At 43.1% G+C, this 24,631-nt stretch overlaps 2 protein-coding genes across 3 annotated transcripts; both read right to left on the bottom strand.

The window, feature by feature from the left end:
- Positions 1 to 4,422: 4,422 nt before the first annotated feature.
- On the bottom strand, positions 4,423 to 8,781 carry LOC139423910 (uncharacterized). Its single transcript, XM_071175551.1, has 5 exons — positions 8,684 to 8,781; positions 8,190 to 8,326; positions 7,516 to 7,647; positions 5,907 to 6,044; positions 4,423 to 5,777 (listed from the first exon to the last, which is right to left on the bottom strand). Exons 1-5 carry the CDS (start codon positions 8,697 to 8,699, stop codon positions 5,583 to 5,585), a joined length of 618 nt encoding a protein of 205 aa, XP_071031652.1. The 5' UTR covers positions 8,700 to 8,781; the 3' UTR covers positions 4,423 to 5,582.
- Positions 8,782 to 17,198: 8,417 nt separating this feature from the next.
- Positions 17,199 to 23,567, bottom strand: LOC139364582 (26S proteasome non-ATPase regulatory subunit 3-like). Of its 2 annotated transcripts, none has more exons than XM_071101445.1 (12): positions 23,497 to 23,567; positions 23,214 to 23,378; positions 22,366 to 22,556; positions 22,023 to 22,160; positions 21,678 to 21,814; positions 21,322 to 21,512; positions 20,834 to 20,937; positions 20,137 to 20,251; positions 19,936 to 20,055; positions 19,686 to 19,789; positions 18,051 to 18,257; positions 17,199 to 17,457 (listed from the first exon to the last, which is right to left on the bottom strand). In XM_071101445.1, exons 2-12 carry the CDS (start codon positions 23,371 to 23,373, stop codon positions 17,380 to 17,382), a joined length of 1,545 nt encoding a protein of 514 aa, XP_070957546.1. In that variant the 5' UTR covers positions 23,374 to 23,378; positions 23,497 to 23,567; the 3' UTR covers positions 17,199 to 17,379. The 2 variants fall into 2 exon arrangements, with proteins under 2 accessions (XP_070957546.1, XP_070957547.1); XM_071101446.1 differs by having other exon boundaries at positions 23,214 to 23,374; positions 23,497 to 23,536.
- Positions 23,568 to 24,631: the final 1,064 nt, after the last annotated feature.

Genomic DNA, 24,631 nt, shown 5'->3' with positions numbered 1-24,631 from the left:
CATCCGATGTGAGTCCACGGGAGAGTGCAACCAGCACCAAAGCCCACCTGGTATCCTAATCCCACGCATCAGGAAACTATCCAGTCAGAGCTTCCAGAGAAAGCAAGGGGGAAATTGTTAGGTACTCCTGAGAAAAATGTAAGTCTTAGAACACCCTCTCAGAACTCAGACCCATGCAGCAAAGCTGCTCGCCAGACCAAGATGCCCACTATGGTAGAGGACAATGTCTCTGTGTCGTCGATGAATGTTGATTCAGAGACATCTAAAATCATGGACACATTTGTGGCGGCTGCAGAGAGCTTTGTAAAAGGCATTTGAAGCTGATGACAACACGAAGCAGTCTGATTTTGTTGACAGCATTATGAACTGGGTAAAGAATTTATTAACACAACACTGAGTCACGTACCTGTGAGGACAGCATTTTACAGAGCACACCCACCGCTTCCTCTATGAGTATGGACACAACAGCCTGTGATGCTTTTAAAATCATAGTAGATGGTGTGAAAAGCCTGTTCCAGACCACAGAGTACTCTGGTACAGACTCGGTCCTTCTTCAGGATTCAAACGATTCAGAGACCTCATCCACAGACTCAGAAAAAGGTGTTGTGTCCGAGATGAAGATGTGGTCTGTAGCACAGGTGATTTGCCAGCGTCTTCAGAGAATGCTGGGGTATTTTCTCTCCCGTTGTGTCAAAAGCAGTGCTACCATGGCTGATGCCAAAAAAGTATCCGATCTTGGTCATCATTCAGGAGGAAATTTCCAGGTCTGAAGAAGTGAAGACCTCTGGGAAGTTCGCCCAACTACATAACATTTTGGGAACTATGACGTAAAGTGTAGCGATGGCTCAATGTGAAGGCAGTGAAGCTGGAGCACACTTCCTAGGACTGCCACGCAAAATAAATGCCATGCTGAACAGATTGAACGTCACTGAGTGCGCCCCATTAGTTTGCACTATATAGATCAACGTTTTTTCGGTGGTCGAATCAACATTATATCAGCCCTTTTCAATGCAACGCACCAAAACAAATCTAACTTTTCAAGATTGAGTCTGTGATTTTGTTTTCTGCACAGCCAGAGCCAAAGGAGTAGAATTATATTGATTGGAGTAGCCCATAAGCGGTCTTTCAATCACCCGCGAGTGAATGCACTTTTCAGATCAGAGCCGCGGGTGTGCACATTTGTTGATATACTTTGCTAGTTAGCGAGTTATTAGCCCAGTTATAGATAAGTATAGGTCAGCAATGGGGAGTTACCGCTTCCTACAAGAGCACAACATGTGTAGGATACCTTTGCCTTTGAAAAGCCAGTCAGGTAAAAAGCGTATGTCTTAATTTAAGGGGCAGTGTTGTATTTTGAGACAGGCTTGAATAAGCCTATAGGCAGAGGGGTAGCCTACACTGTCTAATTCTCTGTATGGTAATAATAATTAATTTCATTTTGTAAAGTGGTTTCTTACATATTACAACACAATACAATGCAATTTACAGTCACCTATTTGGTGCATGGTGTTAAACCAAGTCAAAATTAATTAATGTCAATCCCTTCATAATGTAAACACTTTTTAAAAATCTCATGCAATGTAGGCCTGCATTGAAAATCATAGAAGTCAAAAGCTATTTCCATGTGAAAATGTTATGGGATTTAGGCCTACATCATGCTCAAATAGCCACAATAGCCCATTGGCTACTGTCTAAAACTGTATGTGTTCACTGTAAATGCGCGCCAGAAGTTGCAAAAACTCTCACAAAGCTCAAGTTTCCGCTCACAATAGTTTTTTTACCCCTCCAATTGGTAGCTACAGTCTTGTCTCATCGCTGCGACTCCCGTACAGACTCGGGAGAGGCAAATGTTGAGAGCTGTGCATCCTCCGAAACACAACCCAACCAAGCCGCACTGCTTCTTCACACAAATGCCCACTTAACCCGGAAGCCAGCCGCACCAATGTGTTGGAGGAAACACCGTACACCTGGCAACCGTGTCAGCGTGCACTGCGCCCGGCCAGCCACAGGAGTTGCTAGTGCGCAATGGAACAAGGGCATCCCTGCCGGCCAAACCCTCCCCTAACTCGGACGACGCTGGGCCAATTGTGCGCCGCCCCATGGGTCTCCCGGTTGCGGCAGGCTGCAACAGAGCATGGACTCGAACCCAGAATCTCTAGTGGCACAGCTAGCACTGCGGTACAGTGCCTTCGACCACTGTGCCACTCGGGAGGCCTGACAAGACCAAAAATTTGGAGGGAACATTGCTCCCAGGAGCTTCCATTCCTAGTGAGTTGCCTGTCTATAGTTGTCCGATTGTACCAAGTACAATTATTGATGTGAATGATGGTACAGTCCGACCCTACAGTGGGTGGCAAAACCATCACTGGTGTAGTTAACACAATCCTGGATGTTGTAAATCCAGCAGGACTACATGAAGTCATCTCTATGGGTAAGATCCTCACTCTGTCCCAATATATAGTTGATGAACTCCAAAACCTGATTTTGAAACGTGTTTGTTAATGGAATCAGTGGCAGCGGGGAAAAGTGTGTTAGACATTGTTCTAACGACTTTCACGATGAGGGAAAAACAATCAGGGAAGCTCTTTTCCGCCGAGCCTGTGTGTATGCCTTTGCTGAAATGTCAGTGAAAGAAGTTGCTGTTCCCTCTTCTCATCCCTGCTTCTTGCGAAAAGCTCTGCAGTCTCCAACAGCTCTTCACAGCTCCATGACAATGTTGTGAATCTGTTCACAATGGTCCATCAAGTCATGGACAACAATGGAACGCAAGCAACATCTGAATCATATGTTCTCCCCACTGAGTCCGAGGTTGTGACAGAGTAGGGGTGACAGAGTGATTCCTCAGACTGAGTCTGTTCATCTCTTCAACTCGAAGGTAGACAAGCATAGAGGTTCTGGTTAAAATGTTCCTATTACATTTTAAAACGCTTTTATTACAACACTATTGCAACACTATTATTTAAGTGTTGATCCTGGGTATGCTGTTCTCTTGCCACACAATATAATAATCCAACAATAACAATATTCTATCTCAGCTGCTAATGACTAGCAATGTGTAGAAGGAGTTAAAGAAATGCGCTAACCATATTGTACATTAAAAAGAAAATCAAGAAATATATATTGTGAAATGTTAAGAATATACTGTGGATCTATATGAGTGTACGGTTATACTTTATACAAGTAGTAAAGGGAATAGTGACGAGTTAGGAGCGAGGTAGAGAGGTAGATAATAACACAGAGCGGCAGCAGTGGTGTGGGTGGGTTGGGTGTGTGTGTGTGCGTGCATGCGTGAGTGAATTTGTGTTTGATGTGGGAATGCAGTCAGTGCAAATAGCCTTAAGTACAGCCAGGGGTTAGCTGTTCAACAGTCTTATAGCCTGCAGGTAGAAACTCTCTGAGCCTGTTGGTCCTGGCCCTAATGCTCCGAGACCACCTGCCAGACGGTAAGAGAGAAAACAGTCCATGGCTGGTGTGGCTGAAGTCTCTGGAAATATTCTGGGCCTTCCTCAGGCACCACCTGTCTCAACAGTATCTATGCTGCAATAGTCTATGTGCCGGGTGGCTAGGGTCAGTCTGTTATATCTGGTGTAATTCTCCTGTCTTATCTGGTGTCCTGTGTGAATTAAAGTATGCTCCCACTAACTCTCTTTTTCTCCCTCTCTCCCTCCCCTCCCGGAGGACCTGAGCCCTAGGATCATGCTTCAGGACTACCTGGCCTGATGACTCTTGGCTGTCCCCAGTCTACCTGGTCGTACTGCTGCTCCAGTTTCAACTGTTCTGCCTGCGGATAGGGAACCCTGACCTGTTCGCTATCACTTTAATTCCCAAATAAATTGCCTGCATCAGTTGCAAAAAAAGGGGTTGTGATGGTGGTGCAAATGAGGATGTGTTCAACTCTCAGTTCCGAAGCTTCTTTACTTTGTTTTGTTGTATTTAAAAATGTGCTTTGTAGCCTTGTTTCAAGTTTAACCAGAATCGGATCCACTCATTTCTTCCTTTGGACTACACATCTGTTGGTCTCGGCTGTTTCGTGGTGGCCTTTCTCTGCTGGAGATCTGTTAGCGGATTGGATTGCATACGGTTTTTTTTGCATACGGTATTTCATTTGTTTGAATGTGATTTATACCGTGTTGATTTGTGGTCAGTTGTAGTTGAAGACTACTGAGATTTGATACTCTTTCCGGTTGTATAGTAAAAGAGTTTGATATTTTGATTGTATGATTGAGGCTGGGTTTAAGCTGCACTTTTATGAACGGACAAACATTGCGTGACTAAGGTCACTTGAGTTCACTGAACTCCTTTACCGGAATGGACTCTTTTAGGCCCGAGGTACAGGACTTTTCTGGAGGAACCAGAGCTCATGTTCGTCATATGTGTGTGATCATTTATGTTGGTAATACAACCAATGCAAAAGAACAGTTGTTTTGAAGTTATTTCCAATGTTTTTAATGGTTTATGAAAAGTGTATGTCCATCCTTTTCCATGTGTCCTTTGTATTGGTGTAGACTTGACGGACCAGACGGGACTCATTCCCTCACAAAACAAAAAGGAGAAAGCAATATTTTCTCTGGTAGGCACAACCTAACTGGCACCCCTACAAACAACAACCTCAAGTCAAAACCGTTACAACATGCCTTCAAGGCAACTCGGCCGCTCGTCTAAAACCCTTTCTCACTGTTTGTTCTATACATGTCTCCCGACTTCCTACTGTCCTGTAAAAAAACTATAATATATAAATAAATCAAAGGGAAGGAGATCGGAGCTCCTGGTATATAACATCTGTTTTACCTCTCTGCCAAACCACATACAATACAAATCTTTTGACACCCATCAGAAAATGATTCTAGGGATGACTGTATCAATCAATAAAAAACACATACAGTATAAATACATTAAATAAATAAAGACATGCATACGCAAACCAAATAAATTAAAATACATAAACAAATATCCCAGTACTTCATAAATATAAATATATATATTTTAAGTATAAATAAGTATCTAAGAGACTCAACAGACAAATCAAACAGTGGCCATGGTTTATCTCACATCCGAGTTAGAGGGAGTGCAGGTGGGGACTTGCCACTATCTGGCAGCTATCAGTGTTGCTTTATCTCAAGGAAAACCTGAGACAGCAATCAGAGGTGTCGTAGAGTGGCAGGACAAGCTAAGAACAAAACCCTCATGGGGAGAAAGAGATGAAGAAACGCAGGTACTCAGTCCTTCAGTTGCTATTGTACCAATTGATGGGGAACAGATAGAACAAGGCCAGCTACCTGCAGTTATAGGATGAGGACCAGATCTTGGCAGATAGGGGATGGCACCAAAACCAATTGTGTAGCGTCCCTCTCTCTCAGATAAAGTGCTCCGCTTGCTTCATGTTTTCGAATGTCCCGTTTGACCTTGATTGACAGAATAGATAGAAAGACTGAAGCAGGCTCGAATGACGCAGCTGGCTGAGAAGTCCAATAGGCTTCTGGCATGGACAACCCCACTCCGGTCCTCCATCCATGTCTGCACAGGTTTTGCTGCCGCTGTAGAGTGCAGCCCAGCCCCTTTGTCCTGGCCTGAAAAGGAGTAGTTCAGCCGCTCTGTCCTGGCCTGGAAGTCAGGTGTTCGACGTTGCGCAGGCTGCGTTTTAGGTTCTGTGTGAAGTCACGGAGCTGCAACAGGATAAAGTGAGTGGCAACCTGAACCTCGTAGTCCCCTGGGAGGCGTGAGGCCAGTCCCGAGGCCTCGTACTGGGCCACACTGCTCATCTGGCCCGGCTCCTGCATCTGAACAGCACAAAAACACACACATACAGGAGGTTATCAACCTAAACAAACCTCTCAAGCCTGACGATATGAGTGTAGGACCTCTGTGATCTTGCTATTACTCAGGGAGTTTGTGTGTGTCAGTCTCACCTTGTTGACCTGGGCTAGCAGGTCTCTGATGTCAGCCAGGAGTCCTGTCACCTTTTCAGTGGTCACACGCTCCTTCAGCACACCCAGCACATCCTGATACAGCTGCAGCCCCGCAGACATACTGCTCAGACACACCTCCTGTAGGCGGAAGCACACAGCTGGTCAGTCAACTAAAATGGACCATGGCCAGTATGCTAGGACACAACGCAATAAGGAATCGTATCAGAACTATTCATGTCAGCTTTATTATTCTATCTGCAACATTCAGGAGAACCGTAGCAGTTTCCCCCCCTCTCACTCTCACACACACACACACACACACACACACACGCACACACACACCAGTGGAGGCTCCTCAGAGGAGGAAGGGAAGGACCATCCTCCCCAGTGAGTTTCATAAAAATACAAAAGTTGTATTGTGAAACATTAAAAAAGGTATCCTTTTTAGATAACTATACAAAATATATTCACGTCACCAAATAATTGATTAAAGCGCACTGTTTAGCAATGAAGGTCTACAGTGGAGTTAGGTTCTAAGTAAACAGAGTAAAAACTAACAGACAACTAGGAAAAGCTCAAACTAAGTTTATTCACCCAATGGGTCAGACAGCTGAAAAGACAAAGACATATTCCCACCAGCACAAGTATTTACACCACAATTTAGGCAGAGTCTCCTCCTTTTCTCCAAACATGACATATTTGTTGCTTGGCGGGAAGTTAAGTGACGTGTGCAATAAACTGTTCCTTCATGTGACCTGACCTCGGCCCACCATTCCTCACTAATCCCCAGCTCTCCACCCTTATCAGTGACCCCAACCATGCGATTGCCTTTTCCCTCACTTAGTAACTCTCCAAGCCCATTGCTCATATCCACCCTTAATTGACTCCACCATATACATTCCTCCTACAGATAACCATTAACTTCTGGTGTAACAAGTATTTCAAATTACAACCCAACAGCCTCAACAGCACTTTGTAGGATAGCACTATGGTGTAGCTGGAGGACAGCTAGTTTCCATCTTTTTCTGGCTACATTGACTTCAATACAAAACCTAGGAGGGTCACGGTTCTCACCCCGTTCCATAGACTTACACATTAATTATGACAACTTCCTCCTACCTATCAGAGCTCCTGCAGCATGAACTGACATGTTGTCCATCCAATCAAAGGATCAGAGATTGAATCTAGTACTGAACGCAGCAGTGTGTAAAATGTGGTGAGTAGTCGACTCAGAGAAAGACAATAGCTGGACAGTTTTGAACAAATCAATTTCTTCAAAAATTAAGGCGAAACAAAAGAGCGAGAGAGCCATATTTCGTTGTATTTTTTTTAAACTTTTACTTGCTTAGCTAGCTAGGCAGATCTCGACCTGTGCAACTACTTTGTATAGGTTGTAGCAACATCATGATGGGTAAAGGGAGAAAATGTATCATGTAGTAGTCTCAACCTATCGATGTTACATTGAGCTGGGTGAATGGAATATGAATGACAGTCATCCAATACACTGTAATAGAAATAAGGCCATGCTCATAAAAAAAAAAAAAAAAGATTGTCCTCCTCTATCTAAAACGGCAGCGTCCGGCACTGACACACACACTCACTCACTCACCAGGGTGAAGTCGATTTGGTTTAGGGGTCTGCAGACAGTCTTTAGTTCTGGTGCTGCGGGGATGCCCAGGGAGGTCACCATGGACTGGTACGGTATGTTCGTAGACTGGCTGGACGGGTCAAGGGTCAGGCCCTAGGAGAAGAGGAGTGGAGTGGTTATAGAGCTGGAGCCAATGTAATGCATACATGTATGTCTATGGGTTGACTGCAGATCAAGCAGAGAGAAGTTGGGGTTAGTGCCCTTTTGGAATCTGTGTTGTTAGTGGTCATGACAGGTTGTAAAACCAAACCAAGTTTAAATGCACAAAGAGATGCATTTGTTTTGCAATTTAACTAAACCTACCGTATATTTTCCTAAATGTGCCTGCAGTTACACGGTATGATTGCATTGACTAAATTTAGCAGCAGCTAAATGCGATATTGATCTTTGTTAGATACATGCTTGTGCATTCTTCAACGCAAATATGTCCTGTCGTGTGCTATGGTTTGTTTTATGCAAAAACAACACAATGTTTACATGATCTAACGGTCAACGTGATTTCAACTCAAATCAAGCATTAAAGACCATGCAAAGCTGCGTAATTTTACCCATAAAAGTTTGCGATTAAATTACATACAGTAAAGACCATACACACCACGTAAGAATAGGGCATCGTCGCCGTCCAACAGACTTACCGGGATTTTGACACTAGACCCGTGAACCATGGGGATGTTGCCTAATATTTTTTCGACCAAACTCCTTGCGTCCATTGACCTCTCCGGAAGGTGTGCGGACCGGACCAGAAAAGCTAAACAGCAGAGCAGACCTACAACTTGGAGAAAGAAAAAACAGCTGCAGAACGACTCTATGACGATACAGATTCTGAACAAGTTGAACTGAGATACAGCCAGTGCCTCCGCAGAACATTACGCAAGAAAGGGGCGCGTGTCAAATGTAGTGCGTTGAGGTACGCAGTAGCCATGCACAATAAAATGCCTGGAGACAACCACTCAAAATATGTCCAAGCTATTATGACTTTCCTCAGACAATTTTGTTTTTAACAAAATGTTGTTTCCAAGTTAAAAAAAAAAAAAAAAAGAAAAGAAAGTTGCATCGAGAAGAAAAAATACACAAATGAATAGTCCTAGTCAAATGTATTTATAAATATATCATATAAAATATCACTTACTTTTGAGAGTGTTCATTCCGTGTCAGTATGGTTAGTCTATTTTGCTAAATATGTAGGATTCTTTCTTATCTCCCATTTGAGGGAGACTTGAAGTATTTATATGATTCAAGTATGTTTCATGGGAATTTCCACTGGAGGGTGATTGTACTGGAGGGTCATTGTAAACCTGCAATAGTGAGTGACTAATAATTTGGGCTCTATTCAATCTGATTTGCGGAAGTCCAGCTTTACAGCGTGGTTGAAATGTAAAGGCAATGTTCCCGCTTTAGCAGAGACTGAATTCATGGTAAACGCTACATATGTAGTAGGCTCAATCGGAAATTAGGCTACCTTTACATTTCTATCGCAGGATATCTGTAACGCTTCAGTTTTACATATTGAATAAAGCCCGTAAGAGATAGAAATGCTACATCCTGATGACCTTGTGATAGCTTGGCATGCATTCAAAAATCAGAACATGAGCAAACATGTAATGCATGTGATTAAAACTGCGTTTATGATTTTTTTTAAAAAGACAACCAGCCTAATTAGGCTTTCAATACAGAAACTATATATAGGCTAAGCCTAATTGTTGTATTCTGCTGTTTTATATCTATTATAAAGCTATTATTTGTATTTTATTAGGCCAATATTTTATTTCTTAGAGCTTATTGTAAAGCACTTTGAGCTGCACATTATGAATCAAATAAACGAAACAAAGCTATTAATTGCCTAATATTGATTGGATCCATTCTGCACTCTCCATCCACTCTGTCCTACCCTGTGATCCCTCACCTTTCCACCTGGCTGTCACTGTCTGGACTCTGTCCCTCCTGCCATACTGGACTCCCTAATGTTTAACTGTATGTGTTCTAACCCCATGTATTAAACAACATTTTATATGTAAAGTGTGTTGAGACTTATGAAATGCACTTTAAATAGGCCTAGCTGGTGACTTGATTTGATTAACAGGTCTATACGTCTTATTATTTTACTCTTTAATTTACATTTGTGGATGGGAAATTAGTTCCAGCTTATAATTCAGAAAAATGTCATGTTATTATTATGTTTTTATTTTTTTATTCAATAGCCTGATGTGAACGGTCACGCTGCGGACAATAGGCTGTGATTGAAAATAGCCATATGCGCTCTACAAAACAGTCGCACATCCAAAAACAATGCAGGGGACGTTCGCACGTGCAGCTGTGTTGACATCATGGCAAGCCCAAGACGGAAACAACCTTATGGCATTTTCAGTGACGTTCATGTAGGGCTATATTACCCAGAAAAAAAATTCATGTACATCATTTCACAACTCTAGTTGTAGCAATTCGACATGTTATGTATGCTACTCTCTGAGCAGGCATACTAAGGAAATCAGGTTGGGTTACCTAATGCTTAGTTCCTATTTTATTTCCTGAGAACAATTGAAGACTAATATCCCCGTTTGTAAAATCCTTATTTGCGCAAGTAAATTAGTCTTACTTCAGGATTTGGCCATTGCGCAATGACATCAAGCCCACGCACATCTTAATTGCAAGGTATGCTCACTTTTTCTCTTGACTACCAACCCCTTTCTTAGGTAATAACTGACCTCATTCCCAGGGTCTTAATTAAGCAATAAGGCCCGAGGAGGTGTGCTATATGACCAATATCCGTGTTAACAGCCCTTAGCGGTGGTATATTGGCCATATATCACAAACCCCCGAGGTGCCATATTGCTAATATAAACTGGTTACCAACATAATTACAGCAATCAAAAATACATGTTTCGCCATACCCATGGTATATGGTCTGATATACCACGACTGTCAGCCAATCAGAATTTAGGAATCGAACCACCCAGTTTATAATGTACCATTTATCATGCCGTTTGTGAATAGCTCATATCGTTTCCAGAATTGGCATATAAGCGAGTTTTGATTGCATAAATTATTTTCTAATGTAGGATTTTTTCCCCTCCATTTGTTGTGCCTACCAGTAATGCTAGACTCTTGAATATAGAATGTATCATTATGGCTGACCCCGTGTTCAAGAGCACATGGTGCCGCGCGGTGAAGCACCGCTTCCCATTAATTTTCATGGGGAATGCCAACTAGGTTGCGGTACATTGCCGCGTGCCGCTTACGCCGCCCATTGTGACTCGCTTGTGGGCGTGCTGGCAGCGTATGACAGCAGCACGTTCGATTGTGCGTCAAGAATTCTGCATAGCATGTTTGTATGAAGATTAAAACATTTTAAAAATTTTGTATGAAGGTCTGGCTATTAAATGGGTAAATATTTCAATAGTAATATCCTCTAAAACACTCTGGTGACAAACACACTTTTCTGTCCTGTTTCTAATTGTCCACAAGGCTGGGAGAACATATTCAAGTAAATACATTTCGAAAAAGTAAAATAAACCTAACTAGCTACAGTGCAGGCTAACTCAAATGAGCTGCTAAATGGGCTAGCTAGTTATCTAGCCAATTTCATATAGTGTATAGATAGGTAGCTGGTGATATTTAATTAAGTTAGCTAGCTATCTTTATGTATTTATCACTATAAAAAACAAACTCCAACTGCATTTGTAGGTAGCTAGCTAACAGCCATGGAGGAAGGTGAAAGGATAATAGCCCCAACTGTCAAAGTGATAGAGTAGGCTATTCCGGATAGGGCAGGTACTTTTGTGTAGTTCCTGTCTCTAGAAGTATGGACGGAGATAATAGTAACATACTATTCAGTGCAGTGTAATTTGAGAATAATGAAGACTGTTGTGAGGTTTTCCATTCGGATAAAGAGAGCTATGAAAGTCTGGCGACGTATGTAGAGGTCCCAATGAAGAGCAGCGGTTCTCAGTCCTGGTCCTGGGAACTCAAAGGGGTGGCCGTTTTTGTTTTTGCCTTAGCACTGCACAGCTGATTCAAATGATCAACTCATCATCAAGCTTCAAGTGATATTTATGTATTAATTTGTGACGCTATCCTTGATATGATCCTGTTAATGTCACATGCTACACATACATACAGTTGAAGTAGGAAGTCTACAAACACTTAGGTGGGAGTCATTAAAACTCGTTTTTCAACCACTCCACAATTTTCTTGTTAACAAACTATAGTTTTGGCATGTCGGTTAGGACATCTACTCTGTGCATGAAACAAGTAATTTTTCCAACAATTGTTTACAGAGAGATTATTTCACGTATAAATTCACTGTCACAATTTCAGTGGGTCAGAAGTTTACATACACTTAGTTATGTAAACTGAAACGGAACTAAAAAAGCGTCTGCGAGCAAGAAGACCTACCAGCTCTGTCAGGAGGAATGGGCCAAAATTCACCCACCTTATTGTGGGAAGCTTGTGGAAGGCTACCCGAAACGTTTGACCCAAGTTAAACAATTTCAAGGCAATGCTACCAAATACTAATTGAGTGTATGTAAACTTCTGACCCACTGGGAATGTGATGAAAGAAATAAAAGCTGAAATAAATAATTCTCTCTACTATTATTCTGACATTTCACATTTTTATAATAAAGTGGTGATCCTGACCTAAGACAGGGAATTTTTACTAGGATTAAATGTCAGGAATTGTGGAAAAACAGAGTTTTTAAATGTATTTGGCTAAGGTGTATGTAAACTTCCAACTTCAACTGTGTCTGCCCATGCATCTATCAATCCAATGTTATCATACTTTATTATAAGGGATATTATACTTTAGTAATCCACAATGACCTGGTGATGTAAAAGTCTAATAATTACATTATCTTCCATATTCCTACAGTTACCTTGTAACTGGAGATTCCTTCAAAACGATTGCCTACAGTTAGTGGACACTGCAAGGTTGGGTGACCAGGGCCATCTGGGACTGCCTCCAGGAGGAATTCAGGCGTGTGAAGGCTACCTGTGTTCTGCATAACTTCCTGAGGATGGACACAAGGACAAGGAGGGGATCTGCAGCTCGCCACCGTGTGCCAGAGGAGAAGTCTGCTGCTCTGCAGGATGTTTCAAGGATGGGGTCCAACAACACAGCAAGGGAAGCGATCCGTGTGCGGGAGATATTCACCTCCTACTTCTTCGAAGAGGGTGCTGTTCCCTGGCAACACCATAGACTACACTATGCACAACCAAAGGCTTTTTTAAGTCATCCACATTGCAATAAGAGTATTATTCTATTTACTTAGCTATGTCAACTGCAGTTATTCAATTCCTAGTTTCTCTCCATTTGATTTCTACTTCTCAGGTGAGGGTGCTGTTTAAGTAAGGGTGTGATGTCTGTGCAAAAACAACAGACTATTTCAAGTCACCCATACTGAAAGAATGTGGAACAATTAGACACCCTATAACCCACACCTAAACACTCATGTATCAATCTGATTGATGGATTGTGTTGTGCAGTAATCAGGCTCAGGATTATAACTGTGGCTCCTTCCACCGTCAAAGAATAGGCAAGAGGGCCAACCATGGAGAATAGTAAGACACTTCATTATTTCTATAACCACGCTATATTGTTTGTCCTTGTGTGTCCGTTCACGTTTTTCAGTATTAAGTACTCTGCAGCCACTTAGTGTGGACACCAGGTGAGGCCACAGATTCCTGTTGAACACCTTCTTTAACTACCCTATTTTCTCAATAACAGTCTCTCTCCTTCAATCTTTTCAGTCTCCTGAGGGAGAATAGGTTTGGTCTGCTTGGACCATGTTAGTTTGTTGATGTGGACGCCAAGGAACTTGAAGCTCTCAACCTGCTCCACTACAGCCCTGTCGATGAGAATGGGGGTGTGCTCGGTCCTCCTTTTCCTGTAGTCCACAATCATCTCCTTTGTCTTGAACACGTTGAGGGAGAGGTTGTTGTCCTTCCACCACATGGTCAGGTCTCTTACCTCCCCCCTATAGGCTGTCTCATCGTTGTCTGTGTTCAGGCCTACCACTTCTGTCATCAGCACACTTAATGATGGTGGTGGAGTCGTGCCTGGCCGTGCAGTGAACAGGGAGTACAGGAGGGGACTGAGTACGCACCCCTGAGGTGCCCCCTTGTTAAGGATCAGCGTGGTGGATGTGTTGTTACCTACCCTTACCACCTGGGGGCAGCCTGTCAGGAAGTCCAGGATCCAGTTGCAGAGGGAGATGTTTAGTCTCAGGGTCCTTAGCTTGGTGATGAGCTTTGAGGGCACTATGGTGTTGAACGCTGAGCTGTAGTCAATGAATAGCATTCTCACATAGGGGTTTCTTTTGTCCAGGTGGGAAAGGGCAGTGTGGAGTGCAATAGAGATCTGTGGATCTGTTCGTGCGGTATGCAAATTGGAGTAGGTCTAGGGTTTCTGGGATAATGGTGTCGATGTGAGCCATGACCAGCCTTTCATGGCTACAGATGTGAGTGCTACGGGTCATTAGTCATATAGGCAGGTTACCTTAGTGTTCTTGGGCACAGGGACTATTGTGGTCTGCTTGAAGCATGTTGGTATTACATACTCAGACAGGGAGAGGTTGAAAATGTCAGTGAAGACACTTGCCAGTTGGTCAGCACATGCTCGAAGTACATGTCCTGGTAATCCGTCTGGCCCAGCGGCCTTGTGAATGTTAACATGTTTAAAAGTCTCTCACATCGGCTGCGGAGAGCGTGATCACAGTCTTCCGGAATAGCTGATGCTGTCACGCATGTTTAAGTGTTACTTGCCTGGAAGCGAGCATAGAAGTTATTTAGCTTGTCTGGTAGGCTCGTGTCACTGGGCAGCTCTCGGCTGCGATTCCCTTTGTAGTCTGTAATAGTTTGCAGGAACTTCTTTCAATGAAGTGTTTCACAGTCTCTGCTGGTTGAAATTAAGTCTCATTTGATGAAATACTACACCTATCCTGTGTTTATCAGATCAATGCAGATGAAAGAAATTCGTTTTTCTATCTGTATATATGAATTAAAAATCAGCCTTTAATTAGTTAAATCCTGTTTCTAGTCTATTAGTTACAATGTGTAACCATTGATGTCTCAGGACCAAGATTGGTAAGCACTGAAGTGTATAATTGTAATACAAACTCAGCAAAAAAAAAGAAATGTCCCCTTTTCAGGACCCTGTCTTTCAAAGATCATTTGTAAAAATCCCCCCCCCAAAATAACTTCACAGATCTTCATTGTAAAGGGTTTAAACACTGTTTCCCATGCTTGAACCATAAACAATTCATGAACATGCACCTGTGGAATGGTCGTTAAGACACGAACAGCTTACAGACGGTAGGCAATTAAGGTCAGCAGGCCCACAAGCGAAGGCAATTTACCGCTTGCTAGTGAACACGAGCCCTAACAATGTCAATACATTTTGCCTAGAGCTTTAATATTACATTTTCATCTTAGCGAATGAGTAATCAAGTACGATGCTCTAGAACCACCATTACCTTGCAATTGCCCCATTACTGTATGTCTATGTGTGTCCCAATAATTTCTTCTCCCTCCTGAAGTATGACTCATTCACTAGTCTGCAGATATTGAAACGCACTGGATTGGTGTTGGCATGGGCATTGTTCACTTTGCAGGAAGTGACTGGTATAGGACTGCATTATGACTGGTTTATACAGTGCTGTCATAAGTATTCAGAACACTTCCCCTTTCCCACATTTTATTACGCCTTACTCTATAATGGATTCAATTAAATGTTTCTCATCAATCTACACAAAATACCCCATAATGACAAAGTGAACAGGTAAAACATTTTTGCACATTTTTATGTACTTTTACAAATAAAAGGAAATACCTTATTTACATAAGTATTCAGACCCTTTGTTATGAGACTCAAAATTGAGCTCAGCTGCATCCTGTTTCCAATGATCATCCTTGACATTTCTACAACTCGATTGGAGTCCACATGTGGTAAATTCAATTGATTGGACATGATTTGGAAAGGTCCCACAGATGACAATGCATGTGAGAGCAAAAACCAAGTCATGAGGTGGAAGGAATTGTCCGTAGAGCTCTGAGACAGGATTGCGTCAAGGCACAAGTCTGGATACAACAAAAAAGTCTGCAGCATTGAAGGTTCCCAAGAACACAGTGGTCTCCATTCTTTAATGGAAGAAGTTTGGAACCACCAAAACTCTTGCTGGCCGCCCGGCCAAACTGAGCAATTGGGGGAGAAGGGCCTTGGTCAGGGAGGTGACCAAGAACCCGATGGTCACTCTGACAGAGCTTCAGAGTTCCTCTGTGGAGATGGGAGAACCTTCCAGAAGGATAATCTCTGCAGCACTCCACCAATCAGGCCTTTATTGTAGAGTGGCCAGACGGACACCACTCCTCAGTAAAAGGCACATGACAGCCCGCTTAGTTTGCCAGAAGGCACCTAAAGGACTCTGACCATGAGAAACAAGATTCTATGGTCAGATGAAACCAATATTAAACTCTTTGTCCTGAATGACAAGCAATATTTCTGGAGGAAACCTGGGGCAATCCCTAAAGTGAAGCATGTTGGTGGCAGCATCATGTTGTGGGGATGTTTTTCAGAGGCAGGGATGGAAGACTAGTCAGGATCAAGGGAAAGATGAACAGAGCAAAGTACAGAGAGATCCTTGAAAACCTGCTCCAGAGCGCTCAGGACCTCAGACTGGGGCGATGGTTCGCCTTCCAACAGGACAAAAACCCTAAGCACACAGGAGAAGTCTCAATGTCCTTGAGTGGCCCAACCAGAGCCCGGACTTTACCACGATCAAACATCTCTGGAGACCTGAAAATAGCTGTGCAGCCAACACTCCTCATCCAACCTGACAGATTGAGAGGATCTCCAGAGAATGTGAGAAACTCCCCAAATATAGCAGTGCCAAGAAGACTCCAGGTTGTAAGCACTGCCAAAGGCACTTCAACAAAGTACTGAGTAAAGGGTCTGAATATTTATGTAAATGTTGTATTTCAGTTATTTATACATTTGGCCAAATTTTCTAAACACCTGTTTTTGCTTTTCATTATATTGTGGAATTGTGTGTAGATCGAGGGGAAAAATATGATACTAACGTATCAATATGTGAGAAAAGTCATGGGGTCTGAATGCACTATTATACCAGTCATTGCTTTTAAAATACATGAAGCTAATGGAACAAAAGAGATAATTGGGATGCACCCTATGAGGCAGGAGGAAGAGGGAGCTAAATGAAGAAATCAGAGGAAGGAACAGGAGCCGTGAACAATGAGGCAGAGACAAATCTAACTAGTTGAGCTCAACGGCACACAGTTCTAAAGAGGGACAACAAATTAATTTTGTTAAGGTATTTTGAAATACGAGTTTCCATATCTGCATTCTAGAAAGGGCTGCTGTCAAGATATTGAATTGCATTGCGCAGCAAAAATAACAACCAAGGAGCCAACATAAATTCCTGACAGAAAACCTTACAAGCTGCTCTGTGCCAAAGGGCTCTTAGTTTGCTAGACATTCACTGTACAAATGAGTGTTCCCCAAATTAGATTAAAATGACAAAGACTGGTTTTGCGTGCTGGCCTCAAACTCAATACAGATACACAAAATGCCTCTCCCAGCAAGTTGACAGTGACACGCAAAGTCTAAAAGCAGGGACAACGAGGACCAGTGGTAGGGTTGAATAGAGGTGTTCTTATTGTATGTTACAATGCTAACATACATATGTTATAAATGGCCTTGTGCCTGCAGAGAAATAAACAAAACAACTATTACAAGAGGGAGGAGGAAGAATAGAGGGGTGAGAGAAAGGGAAAAAACAATAAGGCATCCTTGTACTCGTTCCTCTCAGAGGATCATGGGAAACTGTCATCGTCATCTTCCGCCATCTCCTTGGCGAACTCCAGGTCCTGCTGCTCCCGCTCTCTGCGCTCCTGAAATGCAAACACACACACTAAAGCTGCAATATGTAACTTTTTGGGAGACCTGACCAAATTCCCATAGAAATGTGTTATAGATCTGTCATTCTCATTGAAAGCAAGTCTAAGCAGTATATCTGTTCTATGTGCCCTATTTCTATGCCTCCCATTCTTAGGTTTTGTTTTTGTGTCTTTTAAATTTAGTTTTGTACACCAGCTGAAAATATAATATTTTGGGTTATGGAAAAGATATTTCAGTGTTTTGATGGTACAATGAATCTCACAAACTGAAATTAGGCAAACTATTAGACTTAACAACCAGAAAATGGTGGAGTGATTTATGCATAGTGCATCTTTAAAATGATTAAGTTTGCAAATAGCTAACATTTTAGAATGACAGTTAGCATTTAGTCTGAAATTCTAGTCCCAAATATAACATTACAAAGCTAGTTAACACTGCCCCCTTGTGGTCATAACAGTGAAATACAGCATACTGGTAGTTCAGCAGCACAGATAAAGAACAAATTCATATTATCTCCTACAAAAGAACCCTCACGACAGTCAATTTCAGGGGCTAATACAAGGAGTAGTAAAAAGTTGGTACACACCTCTGCTGATTCTAGGTCCTTGTTGTAAGCCTTGGGTGGAAACCTCATGGCCTTGACAGACATGTTGTGTATGTCCAGGCAGAAGGAGATCCTCTGGTGGAAAGCCAGCTGGGGCTCCCTGGTACCGTAGATGTCCATGGTCTCTTTAGACTGAACATAGCCCTTCTCATGGTTGATGCTGGCTTCGATCACTCCATCACGGATAGCCTGGAAGAGAGGGATGAGGTTGGGAGAAAGAAAATCAGTAAGAGACCGAGGTAGTTTTCCCTTGCCACCAGTGGCTTAGGACAGTTGACTGCATTTCATATTTATCACACACAAGTGATGTGCTTCTCTATTAATGCTCTTAAGGAAATCCTTGTATGAGCTGATGTAGAGCAGGCGGTGGGGATAAATCATGAGCTTAAGGTACAATACAATATACACACACTGAACAAAAATGAAAAGGTCCCATGTTTCATAAGCACAAAAAGCTTATTTCACACAAATTTGTTTACATCCCTGTTATTGAGCATTTCTCCAGCCACATGACAGGTGTGGCATTATAAAGAAGCTGATTAAACAGCATGATCATTGCACAGGTGCACAAAGCCACTGTGTCAAGTTAAGGGAGTGTACAATTGACATGCTGACTACAGGAATTTCCACTAGAGCTGAAATGTTAATTTCTCTACCATAAGCCACCTCCGACATTTTAGACAATTTGGCAGTACGTCCAACCGGCCGCACAACTGCAGACCACATGTAACCACGCCAGCCCAAGGACCTCCACATTCGGCTTCTTCACCTACTCAATCGTCCGAGACCAGCCACCCGGACAGCTGATGAAACTGTGGGTTTGCACAACCGAAGAATCTCTACACAAACAGTCTCAGGGAAGCTCATCTGCATGCACGTCATCCTCACCAGGGTCTTGACCTGACTGCAGATAAGCATCCTAACAGACTTCAGTGGATAATTGCTCATCTTCCATGGCCACTGGCACGCTGGAGAAGTGTGGTCTTGATGGATGAATCCAGGTTTCAACTAACGGGTAGATGGCGTGTATGGAGTCATGTGGGTGAGCGCTTTGCTGATGTCAACGTTGTGAACAGAGTGCCCCATGGGGTGGAGGGGTATGGGCAGGCATAAGCTATGGACAACGAACACAATTGGATTTTATCGATGGCAATTTGAATGCAGAGATACCGTGACGAGATCCTGAGGCCCATTGTTATGCCATTCATGCGCCACCATCACCTCATGTTTCATCATGACAATGCCATGTCGCAAGAATCTGTACACAATTCTTGGAAGCTGAAAATATCCCAGTTCTTCCTTGGGCTTCATACTCAGACATGTCACCCATTGAGCATGTTTGGGATGCTGTAGATCGACATGTATGACAGCGTGTTCCTGTTCCTGTCAAGATCCAGCAACTTCACACAGCCATTGAAGAGGAGTGGGAAAACATTCCACAATCAACAGCCTGATCAACCCTATGTGAAGGACATCTGACACGCTGCACGAGGCAAATGGTGGTCACACCAGATACCGACTGGTTTTCTGATAAACGCCCCCCTAGACCATATTGACCCCAATCTGGGCTCGGATCGCGGTCCACCAACTGAGTATGGCTGTAGTATATCATGTTACCTTGGCCACTATGAACTCAGCATCCTCTGAACTGTCCAGCTGGAGCTTCTGAGCGATGTCTGCCAGGGATATACGCGAGTATGACAGGCTGATCATACGCACACCTACAGGGAGAGATGGTGTTAAATATCAACAAGTCATTCATTCACATGTTAAAAATGAAGAGCCATGACCAAAAACTGTTAAAGAGAAGAGGAAGCCATCTGAGAATGTGGAAGAAGAGCCCGAAGTGAAAGGCCTGGTCACTGACCTGTCTTGATGACATTGTGTCGCAGGCGGATGATCAAGGTATAGGTGCCGTCTGCCTGGAACTTCTCTCCAAACTGATCCAGAGCCTGGTTGAACTTGGCCAGGTTACCCGTCCTGACAGCTGTGTGGGAACAGAGACCAGGGTTCACATCTTACTCGCGCTTAAGACTCATTCTCATGACCCAGCTTGCCGGCAATTTACCCTGGGTGAGCAGGAAGTAGGGCGCTAGTGATCTCTTCAGAGGAGCCTGGCGGAACTGCAGCCTGTCTGGTATCTCCCCAAGCAACAGCTCCACCACAATCAGCAACTTGTGAACCTGATAGGGATAGAGAGAAGATGTGAACAACCTGAATTTTGTGGCATACGGTGGGCTATATTATTTGTTAAGCACTTAGAAATGCATCCCCTGAATTATTGAAATAGCATTAGCATGTGGGTCTTGGCAGATGAGATGTAGTCATTGTGTGCGTCTCAGTTGTTTTTCGTGTATGACGAGGAGAAATATATATATATTTTTTTAAACAAAATATTATTAAAACAAATATGAAATGCATCATCCCTTGTAAGAAATGTGCTGTACAAATAAAGTTGGATTGATTGACAATATAGTCAGGCAACACACTATGGGAAATTTGAGTGACAACTTTAAAACCTTAACAATAGTTTCTCATTTTTAATAAGGTAGCCTAGTGGTTAAGAGCATTGGGCCAGTAACCAAAAGTTCTCTGGTTCAAATCCCTGTGACGACTAGGTGAAAAATCTCTCGATGTGCCCTTGAGCAAGGTTCTTAACCCTAATTGCTCCTGTAAGTCGCTCTGGATAAGAGTGCTAAAATACTAACGTAAGTGTGCGCAAAATGTAATAATTGCACACAAAACTGCATGCTGGGTGTACTAACTGTCTGTTTGAAGCCCACAGCTGTGTGTTGGGGGGCCTTCCTCAGGGCGTTGGTCAGGGTCCTCCTGGCCTCTGTGTACTCCAGCTGGATGGCCTTGATACGACCTGGAGGGTTGAAGGAGAGAATGATCTGAGTGGAAAAGCAGCAAACTAAGCCACAACTACAAATTCATTCATATTCTGAGGCAGTTTCTTATGGTCACTTGAAAACCTGTAGAGGCCTGATAAACGTAATTCAATTGAATGTGATTAAACTAAACTTCTGATGTCTTACTAGTAAAATGTATACAGTTCCATCACGGGTGACATCTTATGTCAACAGAAATTGGTATGCTTAGGGCTTCTTCCCAGTCCCTCTCCTTCCCAGTCCCTCTCCTTCCCAGTCCCTCTCCTTCCCAGTCCCTCTCCTTCCCAGTCCCTCTCCTTCCCAGTCCCTCTCCTTCCCAGTCCCTCTCCTTCCCAGTCCCTCTCCTTCCCAGTCCCTCTCACCTGTGTAGTAGAGGTAGCGGGCCCACTCGTTGTTGTTGGCCAGCTCAGGGAAGACTGACTTGGACACCAGCTTCTCAGCCTGGTCGTACAGGTTGTACTGCAGGTAGTTCCTCAGCAGCAGGTTGAGCAGCGTGGCCTGGCCGTCGGCGTCGTGCCGCAAGGTGGCCGTCCTCAGGCGCGTGTGCAGGAAACTGAGAGAGAAGGGTTTTTAGTTTAAAATCGATCGAAGGCATTACATTTTAATCTGCATAGGTTCAAACTGGCCTACTGCCTTCTGAGACAACCTCCATCTTTCCCCACTATGTGTTTAAGTCAGAAAAAACAAAAACAGTCAGTGAAAGTGTTGGTGGGCTTACCTACGCACAGTGTCCAGCTGGTTGAGGAACTCGTAGACGCGGGAGTGGTAGTAGTAACACTTAGCGGCCACCAGGTCCAGAGCACGCCGGTTCTGAGGTCCGATCTTTTGCAAGAGCTCATCTGACACTTTCTGGGCCTACAGAGAGAAAAGTGAGAAGCTAACAACCAAGACAGGCAGTCGGGAATTAATCCAGACATTTCTTTCTAATGACTACTGTGTGGTGAGCATTGTATATACCAAAGAGAATTCAGAGCTCAATCCAACATAAATATGTACTGTGCATGCATGAGAGCGAGAGACAGAGGCGCGATAGCGAGTGAGTGTGTGAACTCCGTCAGCCCACCTCTGTGTAGCGTTTGTTGTTGGTGAGATAAACCAGCAGGAGCAGCTGCAGGTAGGCCTCCGCCTCAGGGATCAGGGGGGTGGCAGCTGCCTTCCCTGTACGGGGCCTGAACTGGACATCTCCCTCGGTGTCCATGGGCTGGATGGATGCAAGAGATGGAGGGGAGAGGGTGTGGGTAGAGGAGGGAAAAGGAAAGACCGAAGCGGACAGAAAGGGACCAAAGGAGTCAAGTGGGCAAAAGGAGACAGAGATAAAGGCAATGAGTAATAGTTCATAGTCAAGGTTTCTCAGCAATAGAAGTAGTAATAGTAGTACCAGTCTTTTCTATCTGCACTAATCATACCTCCTCTAGGAAGCTGAGTAGGAACTCTTTGCCAGCGGCGTTGGAGGTGTAGAAGCCAGACACAGCCTTGTGCAGCACGTTGGGGTTGAGGCGGCGGCTGGTGGAGGGCAGGGCACGCAGGGCCCTCAGCACAAAGCGAGGCTCCTTGCCCGACACAGCCTTCTCTATCTGCTTCACATGCTCCTTGATGTCTGCAACGGGAGTTGGAGGAGTAAGGTCATAAGGAGAGACTTATGGAAGAGTGATTAAAAACAAACAATCTGACAGCTAATGTCAGTTCTTTCACTCAATTCAAAACTGAAAAGATTTGTAAATACAATGACCTGTCAAGCTAGGTAGCTACAATTGGATACACAAAACTATAAAAGTACTGCTTTGACAGGTTACGGCAGTAAAGTGATTTCCAACTGACACAAATTGAAGTTAACATTGCTAGCAAACTGATTAACTAGCTAGCTGGCTAGCTATGACTAGGGGATTTCGTTGTTAGGCACCCAGATATCTAGCTAGCTAACGTTAGCTACCTAGCTTGTTACTAATATAGCGAGTGAATTAAAAGTCAGACCAACGTTAAACGCAGTTAGCCTGTTACTATATGTTGACTAACTAGGTCAGCTAACTACATTCTCTAACGATAGTTACACTTCAAAGTGTTGCCAATTTAAACAGGCAAATTAGCTAGCTAGTTACATAGAATAACAGCAGCTTGCTAACTAACATTCGGTACAGTGACGTTAGCTAGGTAGCAAAAACCCGAAGCAGTTGCAACAGTCCGTATCTGACATTGAGTTTGAATGTATCCTTTCCAGTGTTTGTGTTAAACCGCAGCTAACCACCTAGCTAGCTACCTTCAAGTGTGAGGGTATCAAGTTCTTTGGGTTTCTTTTCTGCAGTGGCCGAGTCCTCCTCCGGCATCTCCACATCCTGCGGCTCGGGGCCCGCATCCTTCTGTTTCTCAGCCTTGGAGTCCTTGGGTTTCTCGCGTCTCTTGGCTGTTGTCTCTTTCATACTGTCTGAAATCAAATGTGCAAGTTTAAAAAAATGAATATAAAAACGTACCTATCAATAAGCCAGGTCAAAATAAACCAGGTAGAATTCGCAGTTAGTTATTTGACTCCATTCAACACTCACATTCGTCTCGTCGGCAGAATGACTGGCAACTATTGCGAGACGCAAAGGATTATGGTGACATACCATACTAGTTGATGCTGATAATATCGAGCAGTCAAAAGTAATAGATAGCTGCATAAAGTGATCATTTTCACTGTAACGCTACTTTTAGTACGAATTGTTGTTTGATGTAGATATAAAACAGGGTGATCTGGCAATAACAATACTTTTCTTAATCCAATTTAAAGAAATATTGAATTTGTTTCAGGCTCCACTCATCTTCCTTAATAATCCAAACCATTTATGGCGAGTTTTGATCAAATAAAATATGTATTGTAGGCCTATTGTGCTTTGACAGAGTTGTAGCCTGTGTTGTCATTTATATGACGTCCATTTCTCGCATTGACACATATATACTGAACAAAAACATAAACGCAACATGAAACAATTTCAAATATTTTACAAAGTTACGGTTCATAGAAGGAAATCAGACAATTTAAATAAATTCATTAGGCTCTAATCTATGGATTTCAAGATTGGGCAAGGGCACAGCCATGGGTGGCCTGTGAAGGCATAGGCCCACCCACTTGGGAGCCAGGTCCACCCACTGGGGAGCATGGCCCAGCCAATCAGAATGATTATTTTTCCCCACAGAAGGGTTTTATTACAGACAGAAATACTCCTCAGCACCATAGAGAAATGAACATTTTGTGTGTATGGAATATTTCCGGTCTCTTTTATTTCAGCTCATGAAAAATGGGACCAACACTTTGCATGTTGCATTTATATTTTAGCTCAGTATACATCCTTAGTGGGATAATTTACTTTGTGAGCCAATCCACTTTCAACATTACGCTTAGGTGCACACATACAGTAATTAAACTGATTGCAATTTCAACATTATTTCTTTGATCATCTGAACACTATGATAATCCCACTGAAAATTCCATGCATGCCACACATATTTACTGTAAAGATACCAAAACCAAAGGCAAGAGATGTGTCATAAAGTTATATAATCACAACTCCCTTGACAGTCTTGAAAGAGAAAAGGGAAAGGATAGATCAGGGAATGTTTTCACAAGGAGGTAAACATGAATGAGCCATTACCATGGACATGGCGAAAGTGCTGGCATGTCAACAGAGTGATGAGAGA

Source organism: Oncorhynchus clarkii, chromosome 13 (genome assembly GCF_045791955.1).
Source record: "Oncorhynchus clarkii lewisi isolate Uvic-CL-2024 chromosome 13, UVic_Ocla_1.0, whole genome shotgun sequence".
Classification (NCBI taxonomy): Eukaryota; Metazoa; Chordata; class Actinopteri; order Salmoniformes; family Salmonidae; genus Oncorhynchus; species Oncorhynchus clarkii.
Note: the sequence above shows the minus strand (reverse complement) of the source record. Positions and strands in the feature narration are given on the sequence as shown.

Coding starts and splice junctions, on each gene's coding strand:
- LOC139364582 (XM_071101445.1), bottom strand. CDS start 23,373: ATGAAAGAGACAACAGCCAAGAGACGCGAGAAACCCAAGGACTCCAAG. Junction 20,938..21,321: donor CCGCTACCTCTACTACACAG/GTGAGAGGGACT, acceptor TCAACCCTCCAG/GTCGTATCAAGGCCATCCAG. Junction 19,790..19,935: donor ACACAATGTCATCAAGACAG/GTCAGTGACCAG, acceptor CTCTCCCTGTAG/GTGTGCGTATGATCAGCCTG.
- LOC139423910 (XM_071175551.1), bottom strand. Junction 6,045..7,515: donor ACCAAATCGACTTCACCCTG/GTGAGTGAGTGA, acceptor TTCCGCCTACAG/GAGGTGTGTCTGAGCAGTAT. Junction 5,778..5,906: donor TGCTAGCCCAGGTCAACAAG/GTGAGACTGACA, acceptor TGTGCTGTTCAG/ATGCAGGAGCCGGGCCAGAT.